The 14,571-nt window shown below is 36.0% G+C and overlaps 1 protein-coding gene across 4 annotated transcripts in view; it reads left to right on the top strand.

Moving 5' to 3' along the window:
* Window positions 1-3,148: 3,148 nt before the first annotated feature.
* The window catches only part of LOC137031904 (NLR family CARD domain-containing protein 3-like), a 28,405-nt gene continuing 16,982 nt past the window's right edge, over window positions 3,149-14,571 (top strand). For 2 of the 4 annotated variants that reach the window (XM_067403270.1, XM_067403269.1), the window contains exons 1-4: window positions 3,149-3,227; window positions 8,006-8,122; window positions 8,538-8,660; window positions 10,204-10,326. In XM_067403270.1, coding sequence (XP_067259371.1) covers window positions 8,052-8,122; window positions 8,538-8,660; window positions 10,204-10,326 — 317 coding nt within the window. In that variant the 5' untranslated portion in view covers window positions 3,149-3,227; window positions 8,006-8,051. The remainder of the gene's footprint in view (window positions 3,228-8,005; window positions 8,123-8,537; window positions 8,661-10,203; window positions 10,327-14,571) is intronic. The other 2 variants (XM_067403271.1, XM_067403273.1) reach the window with 2 other exon arrangements.

Genomic DNA, 14,571 nt, shown 5'->3' with positions numbered 1-14,571 from the left:
GAGACTCACTGTATGTCTTTTCCATGTACTGAACTATTGTTATTCAACTATGCCGAGATAAATTCAATTTTTCATTCGAGGGCACCTTTAAATTATCGCAAAGTCATATACAATATGACGTTTGATCAACACTGCCCACTGTAACTATTAATAATTAATGGTTAACTATTACGCATAGCAACACAAGACTTGACTGGCCAAAGTCGGAGCAGCCGTTAGGAAATTTTCAAACAACGGAGAGCAGGAAGCAGAGCATCCAGCTGCAGTGCCACCACAACCAAGACTTCAGCTTCTTTATTGTCAGAAGAACAGACGCCCTGGAGACCTAACCTTGAGTGAGGGGAATGCAGGCAGATGCAAAGGTCTCCAGGGCGGATCCGGAGCCTTGGGTGGCCATGGTGGGTCAGAGGCTCTGGCGACCCTGAAAGCCCGCCCAGGAGTTCCCCACCCACGGGTACTTCAATCTCAAATTCGGAACCATTGAGGAACAGAACCAGATTAATAGATTCGACAAGGGAATAGAGGCATTCAGGTTCACAGAAGCGGATTGTATCCTCATCCAGACCCCTCAGAAAACAGGAATTTAAAATTGCATCTGGCCAGCTTACCTTAAAAGACAGCTCAGCAAATTCCTCCACGTATGTCGTCCTGCCGAATAGTTCAGAGACAATCCTCCGTGGAAAGCTTGGGCTGGTGTTTCTTCGAGGGCACTGGTACTAGGGAGATACCCATCTTCTCTTCAGTTGAAGTCCTCACATGTTTTGGTCGGTTATTCAATTTAATTCAATTCAAATTTATTTGTATAGCGCTTTTCACGATACATATAATTTCAAAGCAGCTTTACAGAGAATGGATGTCAACATTACAATTTAAAGAATGCAGTTAGCAAATAATATAATTTAGGTAATTAATTTACAATCAGAGTTAGCAGTTTAACTGAAAATAAAAGCAAAGATCTTCTGTAAAAATGAATTACATATTGTCAATAATTAGGATATATAGGCAATGTGCATGTTGATCCAGATGATTGCGTCTTCTGAAGTCCTCGCAGGAGTTGGCGCCGTCTCTTCATAGGTGTTGGTCATCTGAGGTCTTCTTAAGAGTCTGGATCCAAACTGAAGCTGATGTACTCTCTAGTCACCTCAGGTTATTCTGTTACAGTTGTGTGGTATAGAGAGGCACAGGCATGTATTTCAACATACTAAGGAGTTTAATCACCAAAGGAACATCACAACACAACACATAGCAAACAATATAACCGAGAAGGGAGTGCAGAGTGAGAGTCCATTATAAGGGTGAGATAACGAGGTGCTCCAGCTTAGGGGAATCCGTGCTGATGGTGAGTTAATAGGGAAGTACGTGCAGGTGTGAGACAGGGAGGATGATGGGAATTGTAGTCCAGGACAGGGAGGATCTGTGACAAGTGGTCCCTAGTACTGTATCTGAATTCTCTTTCCCAAAATTCAGCCTTGGTGCAGAATTCCAAATTAAATCCTGCGGCTTGTGACGACACATTGATGTCCTAAGACATGAAACAATTGGTTTGTGCGAGAAACCGAACAGTATTTATATAATTTTTTACCTCTAATACACCACTATGTCCAACTGCGTTCAGCATCCGGTTAGTGAGGTCAAAAAACGCGTTCTGATGATGGAAGTGATGTCTCACGCTTTGCTTCAATGAGAGCAAGAGATCACTTTTGTTGTCAGAGCGTGATCAGACCTCACTAATCGGATGTGGAGGGCATAGTGGACATGGTGGTGTTTTAGAGGTAAAAAATGATATAAATACTGTTTGGATTCTCGCACAAACTGATCGTGTCTTAGGACATCAATGTGTCGTCACGAGCCGCAGGGTTTAATTTGGATTTGTCTATGCAAGTTTTATTTACTCTTATAGTAGAAATTCCCATTGACATGCATTATTTGACTGACAGACGGCAATGGTTGGAATTAAAAATCATCATTTTTGTTCCGAAGAAACAAAGTCACCTACATGTTGGATGCGCTGGGGGCAGATAAACATCAAATTTTCATTTTTGGGTGAACTATCCCTTTAAGAACTGTATCATTTTAGTGTAACTGTATTGTGCAATTGCAGTAACATGAGCTTTTTTTAAAGTAATATTTTTTTAAAATAATTAAGTCTTTATTGTAAACTGGAAAGTTGTATTTACACAAAGAAATATTTTACTATGGGACAGTATTTGTTCAACCACTTGTGTATTTGGTATGTATTTACAGTTTCCTGATATTAAAGTGCCTTTTGGATTCAGTTGTTGAATGTGCATGTTAGTCAATAGGAAAAGTACACCATCTCTGCACAATTATTTACACATTAATCATTTATTATAACGTAACAGATTAACTCTGTATAATTATACATAATTATAATTCATATAATAAAAATATAATACATACTTAGAAGCAAAAGATGAGCAATTTTGTCTCTAAAATGTTTTCACTATAAACTGCTTTAAATTGGAGCGAGAGATAAAATATTGAGTTAGAACTATGAGAGTAGCATAAATATTTATTTATAATAGTTGCAGATCTGAAACGTACCTCCGGTACAGGATTTTTTTCTAAGGTGTACAGAACAAACATTGTCATCTTACTGTATTCTCCCAACAATTAAAAAAAAACAAACAAACGTAAATGAGACCAGTATCAATATCCAATATTTGAAAGTATTTGCTAAAGAGAATGAAGTACTTCTGTTTGAACAATGTTTTCGTTAGTTTAAGATGTAAATACATAAAATATTAAATAAAACAATACATCTGACTGTCACAGATTCTTTTAGCTGTGTGAAGGGGAAGTTGAAGGAGAGGTTTTTCTGAAATGGAGGTTCTGGAAATGAGAACAGTTTTGTTCAGTTTTTGAAAAAATTTAAGTTTTATTCAGCAAATATTAGGCTACTACTAGGCTATCATGTAATAGAGTGTTGAATATCAGCATTAAGCTGTTATTTTTCTTACTTAAACCATATCAATGGTTGTGATATCTAGTTCCCATCTTTAGTTTAATTTTAATTCATATTGTGTGTTTCAGTCACAACTTCGATGAGATTCACCTGAGAATGTGACACTCTGCGCCACTAGAGGGAGCACGACTGTCTTTCAAATGAGCAGTGGTAAAAACGAAAGTGAAAGAATGGGAAATTTGCCATTTCGAGGATGTTAACCTGGGTAACACTGGGTGTGCAAACGGCCGCATATTTTGGGGTAAGTTCAGAACTTTTTCTTCATGTAGTCATAAAAAGAACTGCTTTTTTGACCTTCCTTAATTTCAACCTGGATCATTATATTTCGACGCGCGATGGTTATCGTTATAAAAAATACTTCCGCATTCAGCATCACCGCACAAAAGCACTGATGAATACTGCACGTCTATTGCATTCACAGAAGCTACTGAAACGGGATAACTACATTATTTATAAATTATTTATTGTGTCCAGACTTCCAGTTCTTGCTGTAACGAACATTCAAAGCTAAATAAAAAGTAAGATGTATGTACCTGAATATAACAATAACTGAACATCGTGTTTAAAATGTTCTAAAAGTAGGCCTATGCTAAATATTAACTGACAAATAGGCTATTAGAGAAAACGCATTAAAAAAGTGAATTATAGCTACTAGGAACTGCTGTTCAGTTAGGTTTGAAAAATTGCTGTAACTGCAACTGCGCTTACTTATCTGTATTGAGTTTAACTTGTCTTTCACCGAACTTTAGCAGTAGGCTATTATTAGCAGTTCAGCATACTTGGGTATTGATGTTTGTCTAGAAAATGAAGAACAAAGAATGTTCATAGGTCACGCTTATAAGGTAAAAAGTCTTGTGTTGCAAGGTGATATCACACTTTTCAAAGAAAAATCTCAGCAGTTGCTTCACTACTGTAAAACATCAATCTATAAACATTTGTGAATTTGAAATAAGATATTGGTAAACAGTGTTGTGCTAGTTACTAAGAAATAGTAACTAGCTACAGTTACTAGTTACTTCATTCAAAAAGTAACTCAATTACTTTGTTGATTACTTACACCAAAAAGTAATGCATTACTGTTAAAAGTAACTTTTTAGTTACTTTTTTAAAGAACGTTCTTTAATGTTCCCATTAATACCCTTTTATGCGTTATGGTCTATACAAACACAAAACTGACTTAAACAAAATCTAATTTTTAAACACTTTTATTAAAGTCAGACCAGCACGAACTGAATATATCACAAGGATTTCTGAAATAACAAAACAAGCTGAATAATATATTCAGAATCAAAAACTATAAAGTGGCTTCTGCATCATAAAAGCTGTTATTTTGAGCCTTTAAAAATGTTCCTTTCACAGCTTAAGTATGAAAACTATCAACAATGTACAACATAACACAAAACATTTTGAAATAAATAAATGAAAGCACTCTGAATTATTCAGAATCAATTTCGAGATTCTCAGCACCAAAAAACTGCTATTATAGACAACCATAAATGATACGCATTAAAAAAAAAACATAAAAAAATATAAATGCTGTTTAAAAATGAAATCTATGAGCAATTTTCAAAGATTTTCCACAAATTAAGAGTTGCATGTCACCAACTTATGTAAAGTAAGCTGTGTGTATTCAAAGTGCAAAATCTGCTGTTGTATATGTCCATAAAAATGTAAAAACAAACAAACAAAAAAAAAAAACAGTATTTTTCCTAGCAATACAACGTAATGCTTATAACGGTATGTTGTTGACATATAACAGAAATGTCACTGTGGCTACTAAACTAACCATTATTTTTAACAAACAAATATTTTTAATAACAAATGTGTGCTTATTTATTTATTTGAAACAACAAAAGGTGCATACTAGCTAGGACCTGAATGAACGTTTAAGTTGAGTTTTACCCTTCAAACTAGTGGTTGTACCGCATGAGAAGAAGTCTCTCAAACCTTTGGTCAGACAGCTTGTTCCTCTTTGGAGACAGTACAAGACTTCCCAGGCTGAAAAGTCTCTCAACAGGTGCACTGGATGGAGTAGCTGCATTTTTCTTCAGAGAAATTTCCTTTATTGTGGGAAATTGTTTAAGAATCTCCATCCCTGTTTCGGCTGTTCTCAAGTAGGTCATTACTTCGGTTTCCACAGTGCTGAAGGTATCATCAGCCTCCTCAAAACAGAAAAAGTCCTGCACATTATAGGAGCTTGAGTCTGGTGTTGTCGGAGACAGAGGCATCTTGGCTGCTTGCTGAACAGGGCCAGGGCGAGGGATGAGCTTGTGACACTCTGCTGCCAGCATTCCTTTGACCATCTCTTTCTTCCTCTGGTCTCTCAACCATCGCAGTTTGAACATAGGAAGTGTGACAGCTGCCAGTATTGCATCGCTGCTTTCCAAGACGGATGCAAATCGTGTTTTGATTGCCTGTAAAAAAAAAAAAAAAAACCCACAGTGACACAGATATACCAGCGATTCTGGCTTATACATTTGGAAGGCTTTAACAAAGTTAGAGCCGTTATCAGTAACCGTAGCTGTAACTTTCGTTGACAGTCCATATAATGAATGTGATCGATCTCAGCAGCAATGGCATCATACGTGTGTCTACCTTTGATCCTTTTACAGGCCAATGCAGCTTTCTGGCGTTGAAGAGTAGCGGTGTTTATCCAGTGGGCTGTCATGCCTAGGAAGCTTTTGTTGTGGACAGACCAAATGTCTGCAGTGGTCGCGATGTAGTCTAGCCCCTCAAATGTTGTCTTCAGCTCACTTTCCATTTTTGAATATTCTTTATCCAAGTAGTTGGAAAAAGTTTTTCGTCCCATTTGCTGTGTGCCGCCTGAACATGATATCATGCTAACGAGCTGCCTGAAAGCCGGCGACTCCACAGTGGAGACAGGCTGCATGTTTTCAACAACATACCGTGCAATAGCTTTGTTGATCTGTCCCTGGCTAACAGATTGGTTAAAATCTAGTCGCTGTTGTTTGGCTGGAGGGGCTTCACTCACTTCGAGTGTGTCCACCGACACCGGGTTAGCTTCTAGCTTTGTCGAGGCATGTCGTTTCTGGAGGTGCTTCGACAGATTGGAGTTGCTATTTATCGCAGTTGATAGGACCTTCGCACCAGAAAGACACAGTTTACATTTAACTAAGAGGTTTTTTTCTTTATGCTCAACTAAGGTGAAATAATGAGCATATTTCCACTTTGACAAACTAGTCTTGTTCTCGCCTTGACTCGCCATGACTGCCGCTCATACTTGAATAAACGGAAACACGCCCACAGTGTGTCTTCGTGTTTACAGTGGTTGGCATCCACCAATCCTACAATGCGTCGCTGCTGTAAACAGGTTAGGCTGTAGGCTACACTTCAGCCAAAATTAATTAATTTAAAAAAGTAATGCACAACGCACCATATGGTAACGGTAACGGAGTTCATTTATTTAAAAAGTAATGCATTACAGTATTAGTTACTGTCAGTAACTAATAGTAATGCGTTACTGCCCAACACTGTTGGTAAATCATTATGCTGAAATAATGCTAATAATAACATAGTTTGACTAACTCAAAATCAGCCAACTAACTTTTTAAAATTCTGGCTTGTCAATGTTTTAGCAAATGTTTGCATTTTTCACACTACTTACTTGAAAACAAGTTCCAAGATCCCGAGCAAATGGAACACTGATCACCAAAACAATTAACTTAAACAAAATTAAAGTGGTAAACAATATAATTTCTTTCAGTGGCATGGTTAAAGACAACTTTATAATGTGAATTATGAAGTTGTAAAACAAGAGCAGTAAATTACTGTGATGTAAGTATCATTTTGCTGTTGATTAATAGTAATTACTCTTTGTGTCATTATGTCACGTCTGTTTACATAAGAAGGAGTCCCAGCTAGAAAAAAGTACACTTCTACTATGTACTTAAAGTGCAATATTTTTGTGGACTAATTTTGTACTTAATATAGTAAAAATTCTTCTTTACCACTTCTTAAGATCATTTTAAGAACATCTAAGTGTACTCAACTGTGCTATTTTGAGACAGCATGAAATATGAACTAAAATGTGCTTTTAATATACTATCTCTGTATTTAAAGAATATATTTAGCTACCACTTGTAGTAAGTACACTGTGGGTTCAAATGTACTTTAAGTGGTATCTAAATATATTTTTTTAAATACAGAGATAGTATATTTAAAAAGCATATTTTAGTTCATTTTTCATGGTGTCTCAAAATAGCACAGTTGAGTACACTTAGATGTTCTTAAAATGATCTTAAGAAGTACTAAAGAAGAATTTTTAGTATATTAAGTACAAAATTAGTGCACAAAAATAGAGCATTTTAAGTATATTATAGAAATGTACTTTTTTTCACCTGGCATATCATGTGAGGATGCTGCAGGAAGCGGATCATTTATAGCCTTTTCTCACAGCAGCTGAAATAATTAAACTTCTCATTTTGATGGCGGATTGTTTGGTATGGCAAATTAACTTTAGAGATTAGACTGTACAGAAATTTAAATCTAGAGGTAACGCTAATACACACTAAATAAACATAGTAACGCAATGCTGATGTTGATAACATTAACAATTTGAGAACAAAGTATAACAATAATAATAATTTGCAGAGTTTGAAATGAGCTTAGCGATCTTTAGATTTAATCACCGTTGGCAGCACGATTTACTGTAATGCTTTTTTTTCTCAGTTAGTCAGAACAAAAGTGGATGACGTCACTTCAAATTTGCCACAGATATTCTCTGGTGAAAATGTTTATTTTGGTCATACTTCCAAGACTAGAATCTGTGATTCAGAAGTACAGTATCCACACTGATGTGGTGACTGACGGCAAACATTAGATTCATCCGCGCTGAGCCTTGCCGATGCACAACCTATGTAAAGATGATAATTCCACAAATAACTGCAATTGCAGGTTTCAAACACAGATGGCGATGACTAAGAGGCAAAACTTACGAACTGCAGTTTTAATTTATTTAATTTATATTTTATATTTAATTTATTGTTTCCACAAAAAAAGGTCTCTCAACACCTTTTTAAGAAAGGAGGAGGACACTGCCTCTAAAATGAGTTCTCCTGGATCAAGCTGCAATTTGCCCTCTGCCTTCAGTGATGCAACAGTGACCTCTGACCCCAGGTACAACACTAGACATTTTAGCATTTGGCAGATGCTTTCATGCAAAGTGACTTACAGTGAATTCCAGAAGCCTGTGGTGGTTGGTGAGTGAATGGCGTCTTGTCACAGATAGGCACAAAATCACTTTCCAGAACCTCCACTGTTACTGTTCCTCTTATAGTAAAGTCAAGTCATCTTCATTTATATAGCATTTTTCACAATGCATATAATTTAAAAGCAGCTTCACAGTGATAATAGGAAAGTTATTATCGAGATAAAGTTGGTTTTTGATTGAATCACTTCCGTTGTAAAAATTGTTAATTATTACTTTATTTATAAATGTAAATAAAGGGTGCATTCAATATAGCTTGCTTGAGGTAGGAGATTGACAAACAGCTGTCAGGTTTAAAATGCTGTTTTATTTGTCTTTTGTCAGTATCTGCAGAAATAAGAGACAGAGATCAGAGTCTCCAGTGCCCAGTGTTGTGTCTGTGAAGAGTGACGGATCTATGAGGCAACCCCCTGAATTCAGTGATGGACCCATGACCTCTGATCCTCTGTTAGTATAAACATTAACTTTCTAATTTAAAATAGGATACATCTCAGATGAATTGCCTAAAGCTTTCAGTGAAATAACACCAAATCAGTGTTGGCGAACATTGGTCCTGGGCTACGTTCCACTGCACTTTTAGACACGCATTTGCAAACTCTCGACCCTTGGCTTCTTATGTTAGTTTTTTTTTCCTCTGCAACAGTGCATATGATTTTGTAAAGCAGTCAGATCAGTGCTTTACAGTGAGCAGGTATTAGCTGTTTTTAAATTATGATGTTGTCATCCTGAGCTGGCCTGATCTCATCTAAGGTACAGTAAGTAAACATATGTTTAGGATTTATGTTACTAACTCTGTGAAACTACAGCACGAGAACAAAATGTTGTAGCAAACGGTTATCATGAATGATTTTAAAACCATGTAGTGCATGAAAGATTTTGAACTACTGTATTATTCAGACACACACAGACATCAAGAATAAGCATATGAATCTCAACAATGGTGATAATCAACAAAACGCTTCACGCTGCTATGCAGGCTGGGTATCACCAGAGTACAAAACTCCCATCATGCACTGAAAACGTTTACGTTTTAAAAACCACACACAGTGACTGTGACAGTTATCCATACAACCCCAGTGAAGTGAAACAATAGATAACTATTAACTATCCCTTCTGACCAACTGTCATACACATATAGACTCACAGAAAATAAAAATAAAATCTTTGTGTTGTGTGAGGAATGTCATGTTCATTTGGGATGGCACGAAGGTGAGTAAATAATGAGAATTTTCATTTTTGGACTATCCCTTTAAAGACTGATACTTCACTCCATTACAGTGTACCCAATTACTTTGTTACTTTGTACTCTAACAGGATCTGTTCAAAGGATAGTTTCATTTAAAATATATATGTATTTTATACATTTTTTGTATATGTACTTGTTCAGTTTGTTTAGTAATATATATGTATTATGAGAATACTGTGCAGTACTTGTATACTATGCAGTTAGTATTTTGTGGATTCTGGTCTTTACTGTCACCACATAATTGTTTACAAGACTTTTATTTTCATGCTGGATATGCTGTTAAGACAATAAAGAATGCTAAGTTATTTGCATTCATGTTTTCATTTACAGTACAAACTTCCAACTGGTTTTGTAAAAGTCACAGTCGAGTTGAAACTTGTTAAAATTTTTTATTTCTTTTCAATGTTAGATGGTAATGTTCAACTAAATAAAATTATCAGCATGATAAAAACAATTGGCAATTTCATGCAAAATGACTTGCAGTGAATTCCAGAAGCATGTGGTGGTTGGTGAGTGAATGGCATATTGTTTTGTATATTGTTTCAAAGGAGCTTCACAGTGACAATAGGAAAATTATTATCGAGATAAAGTTTGTTTTTGATTTAATCACTTCCATTGTAAAAATTGATAATTATTACTTTATTTGTAAATGCGTCAATTTAAATGTATAAATCAAGGCTGCATTCAATATAGCTTGACAAAAGCTGTCAGGTTTAAAATGCTGTTTTATTTGTCTTTTGTCAGTATCATCAGAAAGAAGAGACAGAGATCAGAGTCTCCAGTGCCCAGTGTTGTGTCTGTGAAGAGTGACGGATCTATGAGGCAACCCCCTGAATTCAGTGATGGACCCATGACCTCTGACCCTCCGTTAGTATAAACATTAACCTTCTAATTTAAAGTAGTGTACATCTCTACGGTGGCCCAGAGAGCTCAACGTGCTGCAAATGAAGAAAACACATGCAAATAGAAAAAAAAACACCAGCAAATAAAGAAAGCATCTTCATCAGTTTGACAACACATGCGCTGCAAAAGTTCACAACACATGCAAATAGAGAAACGCGCTGTAAATAGGCCTGCTCATAATGCACATACGATCAGAATGTTAAAATAAACAAAAAAACTCGCCTTTGGTGCACACCACTAAGAGTAAACATTGAACAATCCCAGCCAGCGGTCCCAGACAGGTTCGTCACTTGTTTGTGTTCCCTTATAACATTTTCTTTGAGGTCTGTGCCAGTCCCAGCACCAGGACAAATGATTTGTGGGGTATTATTTTGTATTAAAAAATATAATTAATTAATTATTCATAATAAATAATATATATTTTTTAATAATTTACTTGATTTTATGTCTGAAATCCCAGTCAATTATTCACTGCAGAAAGTGAAACTAAAAACTCATGAGAGCTCTACTTCAACATGTTCTAATAACACTATTTAACCTTAAAGGTCCCGTTCTTCGTGTTTTTTTGAAGCTTTGATTGTGTTTATAGTGTGCAATATAACATGTGTTTCGCGTGTAAAAAAACACAGTATTTTTCACATAATTTACTTATCTGTATACCGCTGTTTCCACTGTCATAAAAACGGGCTGATGGCTTCCTTGTTCTATGAAGTCCCTCCTTCAGAAATACGTAACGAGTTCTGATTGTGCCAGCGGTTCCTGTGTTGTGATTCGACAGCAGTTTAGCGCACCGTGCCCGGAAAAGTCACGCCTCTTACCATAACGTGGAGATGCACGCGCTCAGTGTTATTGTAAACATGTCTTTAATTTTACCCTATCAATTTGAGCCGGAATCAGACCCGGAGAACATAGATGAAGAGGATCGAGTAGAACCTGTGCAAACACGTCTTTTGCAGGATGTGTCACAATGGTAAGCTGTTTATTTACAGTAGGTAACGTTACATAGGCCTAAACATAGAACAATGATTCGCGTGGCTGCAGCTAAACCAGCATGTGGTTAAACAGTAAACAACAGATATAATCAACAAATAATTTAAACTGATCATAACAAACACAAACAATCGATGGTGTCCGGTTGAATTACTACACTTTTTAAAAGTTTTGGTCGGATAAGTTTCAATTGCCATCTAGTTAACAAAGCTAAACAGCGTTGCCCTTTGTGTGATAAGTTACAGAAACTGTTAAACGCACCAACGTAAATAATAAAATACACTTACCGGTTGTGGTCCACAAACAACGCCTTCTCCAGACAAAGAGGGAACTGCTCCATCTTTCAAAAATAATCTTTGTGCGAATCCAGCATTAAACTGACTGAGATTGAGGAAGCTGTCCTCAGTAAAATGTGCTGCACATAGTTTAACATGTGGATTATAATTTTCGGGAACCGAGTTAAACATAAATTGTAACCATTGATTTCTAAGTACAGCGTCCCTGGGAAGGCCAAACAAAGGTGATTGGACTGCGGGATGAAAATAACAGCGTTTCGACGACATGGCGACAAACACACTTTACAAACGTAACTCTTGCTCTTCTCCGTGGGAGCGCAACAAGACCACGCCCCCTTTTTTGTGTATTCCTGTGGGCGGAGGTTAGTCAAAACACAGTTTTAGTGACGTCATTAAAGAAGGAAGTAGAGGGATGTAGTCCAAACAGGCCGTTCGTTGTAGGCTATTTCTGTTAAATAAAATATCTCGCTTGGCATTGAACTTTGAGCTTTAAAATTTTACAGATTTTATTTATACTCTAACAACAACATTACACACTAACTAAAGTTGGAAACATGGGATCACGAAGAATGGGACCTTTAATTTATTTCTTAATATTTCTCTTGTGGCCCATATGTATTGAAAAAAATGAGAAGAGATATAGGTGTTACACAAGTTGTGTGTGATGCGCTATAAAGTATTAGTATTAGAATTAAAATTAGAATATTAATTTAATTCTAAAAGTAGCCTTATCATCATCATCATCATCATTCAGATCATCGCAGAAGGGGCTTGAGATCGCTAGGCCTGGTATGTGCTATTTGCAGCGCGTTTCTCTATTTGCATGTGTTGTAAACTTTTGCAGCGCACGGTTTGCCAAACTGATGAAGATGTTTTCTTTCTTTGCAGTGCGTTGAGCTCTCTCTGCCACCGTACATCTCAGATAAATAGCCTAAAGCTTTCAGTGAAATAACACCAAATCAGTGGTGGTTAACATTGGTCTTGGGCTATGTTTGTGTTTTTCTCTGCAACAGTTCATATGATTTTGGTGCATTCAAGCTATAGACTTGCTTGAAGCAGGAGATTGACAAATGGTAGACAAGTTTAAAAATGATATTTTGTTTGTCTTTTGTTACACTGTAAAAAAAGTTAATTCACTCAACATAACTTTTTAAGTTATCTTATAAGCTGTATTTACTTAGAATATTAAGTATTTTCAACTTCACAAATTTAGTTATTTGAACTTACAGTTCAATAGTTTTCAATACAATGTTCATGTAACCTAATTTGACTTCTTTTTATTAATTCCACCAAATAAATATTTTTTTTTTATTTAAATTGTTCTTTTATGTCAATTGTAAATAATTATTTTATTTCAAATTTTTCAGCCATGTTTCAGTGGAGAACTCATTTCCCTTTTAAATTAATTTATACTGCAAATAATAATTTATCTGATTTCAGCCACTGAATCATCAACTGCAAATCAAATCAATTCTATTTCTTAAGATCTCAGCAGAGGATGATTAAACAACTCCAAAACAGCTTTACCAGATTCAGTTATTACATATCAGTTTGCCTTTATTTCTTTCATAAGTTGTTTCTGAGAGTTAATGTTGATTTTTTTTTATTGAATTTTTTTGTTTGTTTGAAGTCACCATTGTAGTGAAAAGCATTTGCTTTAGTTGAGCACTTGACCCTTGGCTTTACTTATTTTTATTTATTTTTTTTACACCAAATGCAACAATGTTTTATTAAGAACACTTGTGTTTTGATAAAGTAGGTCAGCTGAAGTAGTCTGCTTTTGTGACATGAAAATGTGTGTTATGCATTGAGATTATGGTTTAAATTACAGTTTCAGGTACATTAGTAAGGTTGATGCTGAATAATTAAAATAATTTAGCTGAGAGAAAGAGTGCTAGAGCATTAACAGAAACTAAGACTATCTGAAAACATCTTTTGTGCAACAATTTCAAACTGGGCATTTAGACACACTTTGACATCAACACTTATCATACAAACTTCAACAATGGTGACAAAACAAACTGCTAAAATTCATGCCACAATGCATGCTGGGAGCCATAGATGAGTTTTGATTGGTGCAGAATTCACTGAAGCATGAAGCTTTTTGTTGATTGTTACCATTGTTGAGATTCATACGCGGATTCAGTCAGTCATTCAGTTGGTTTTTGGAGTTGTTTAATCATCCTCTGCTAAGATCTTGAAAGATTTAATTTAATTGTTTGCAGTTGATGTTTCAGTGGCTGACATCAGATCAATTATTATTTGCAGCAGAAATTAATGCCAATGAAAAGGTTCTCAACCAAAAGATGGCTGAAATATTTTAAGTAAAATTATTTACAATTGACATAAGAACAATTTAAGTAAAATAATTATTTGGTTTAGCTAAGAAAATAAGTCAAATTAGGTTAAATGAACATGAACAGAATTATAGAAAATTTAGTAAGTTCACTTTACTTTCGTATCGTAAGTTGAAGTATTTAATATTCTATGTAAACACGAAACTCAAAAGGTAAAGTTAAATGAACATGAACTTTGGCATTGTAAACTTAGTTCACCTTACTTTCATACAACTTAAGTCAATTTAAAAAGATAACTCAAAAAGTTAAGTCAATGAAACCACATCAAACTTCCCAGTGTTAAATTAACACTGCCCAGTGTTTATATGAGTCCAACTCAGAGTGTTATAAGTAACACTAGCCGTGTTTCCACTGTCGGGCCTAAAGCGTGCTAGTGCGTGCCAGGGCCAGTCGCGTTTCCACTGTCACTTCCGGGGCTTGATCGTGCCTCGTCAGGGCTTCCTCGGGGCCAACGGCCCTGGTTTTTTGGCCCGCCGAATACCATGGTCCAAAGCGAGCCAGCTCGGGCTTGAGGGAGTGGTTACGAACAAAGGCAGAGTTTATTTGTGTGTGGAGACGGAAGCGCC

Source organism: Chanodichthys erythropterus, chromosome 12 (genome assembly GCF_024489055.1).
Source record: "Chanodichthys erythropterus isolate Z2021 chromosome 12, ASM2448905v1, whole genome shotgun sequence".
Taxonomy (NCBI): Eukaryota; Metazoa; Chordata; class Actinopteri; order Cypriniformes; family Xenocyprididae; genus Chanodichthys; species Chanodichthys erythropterus.
This window is presented reverse-complemented; position numbering and strand designations above follow the sequence as displayed.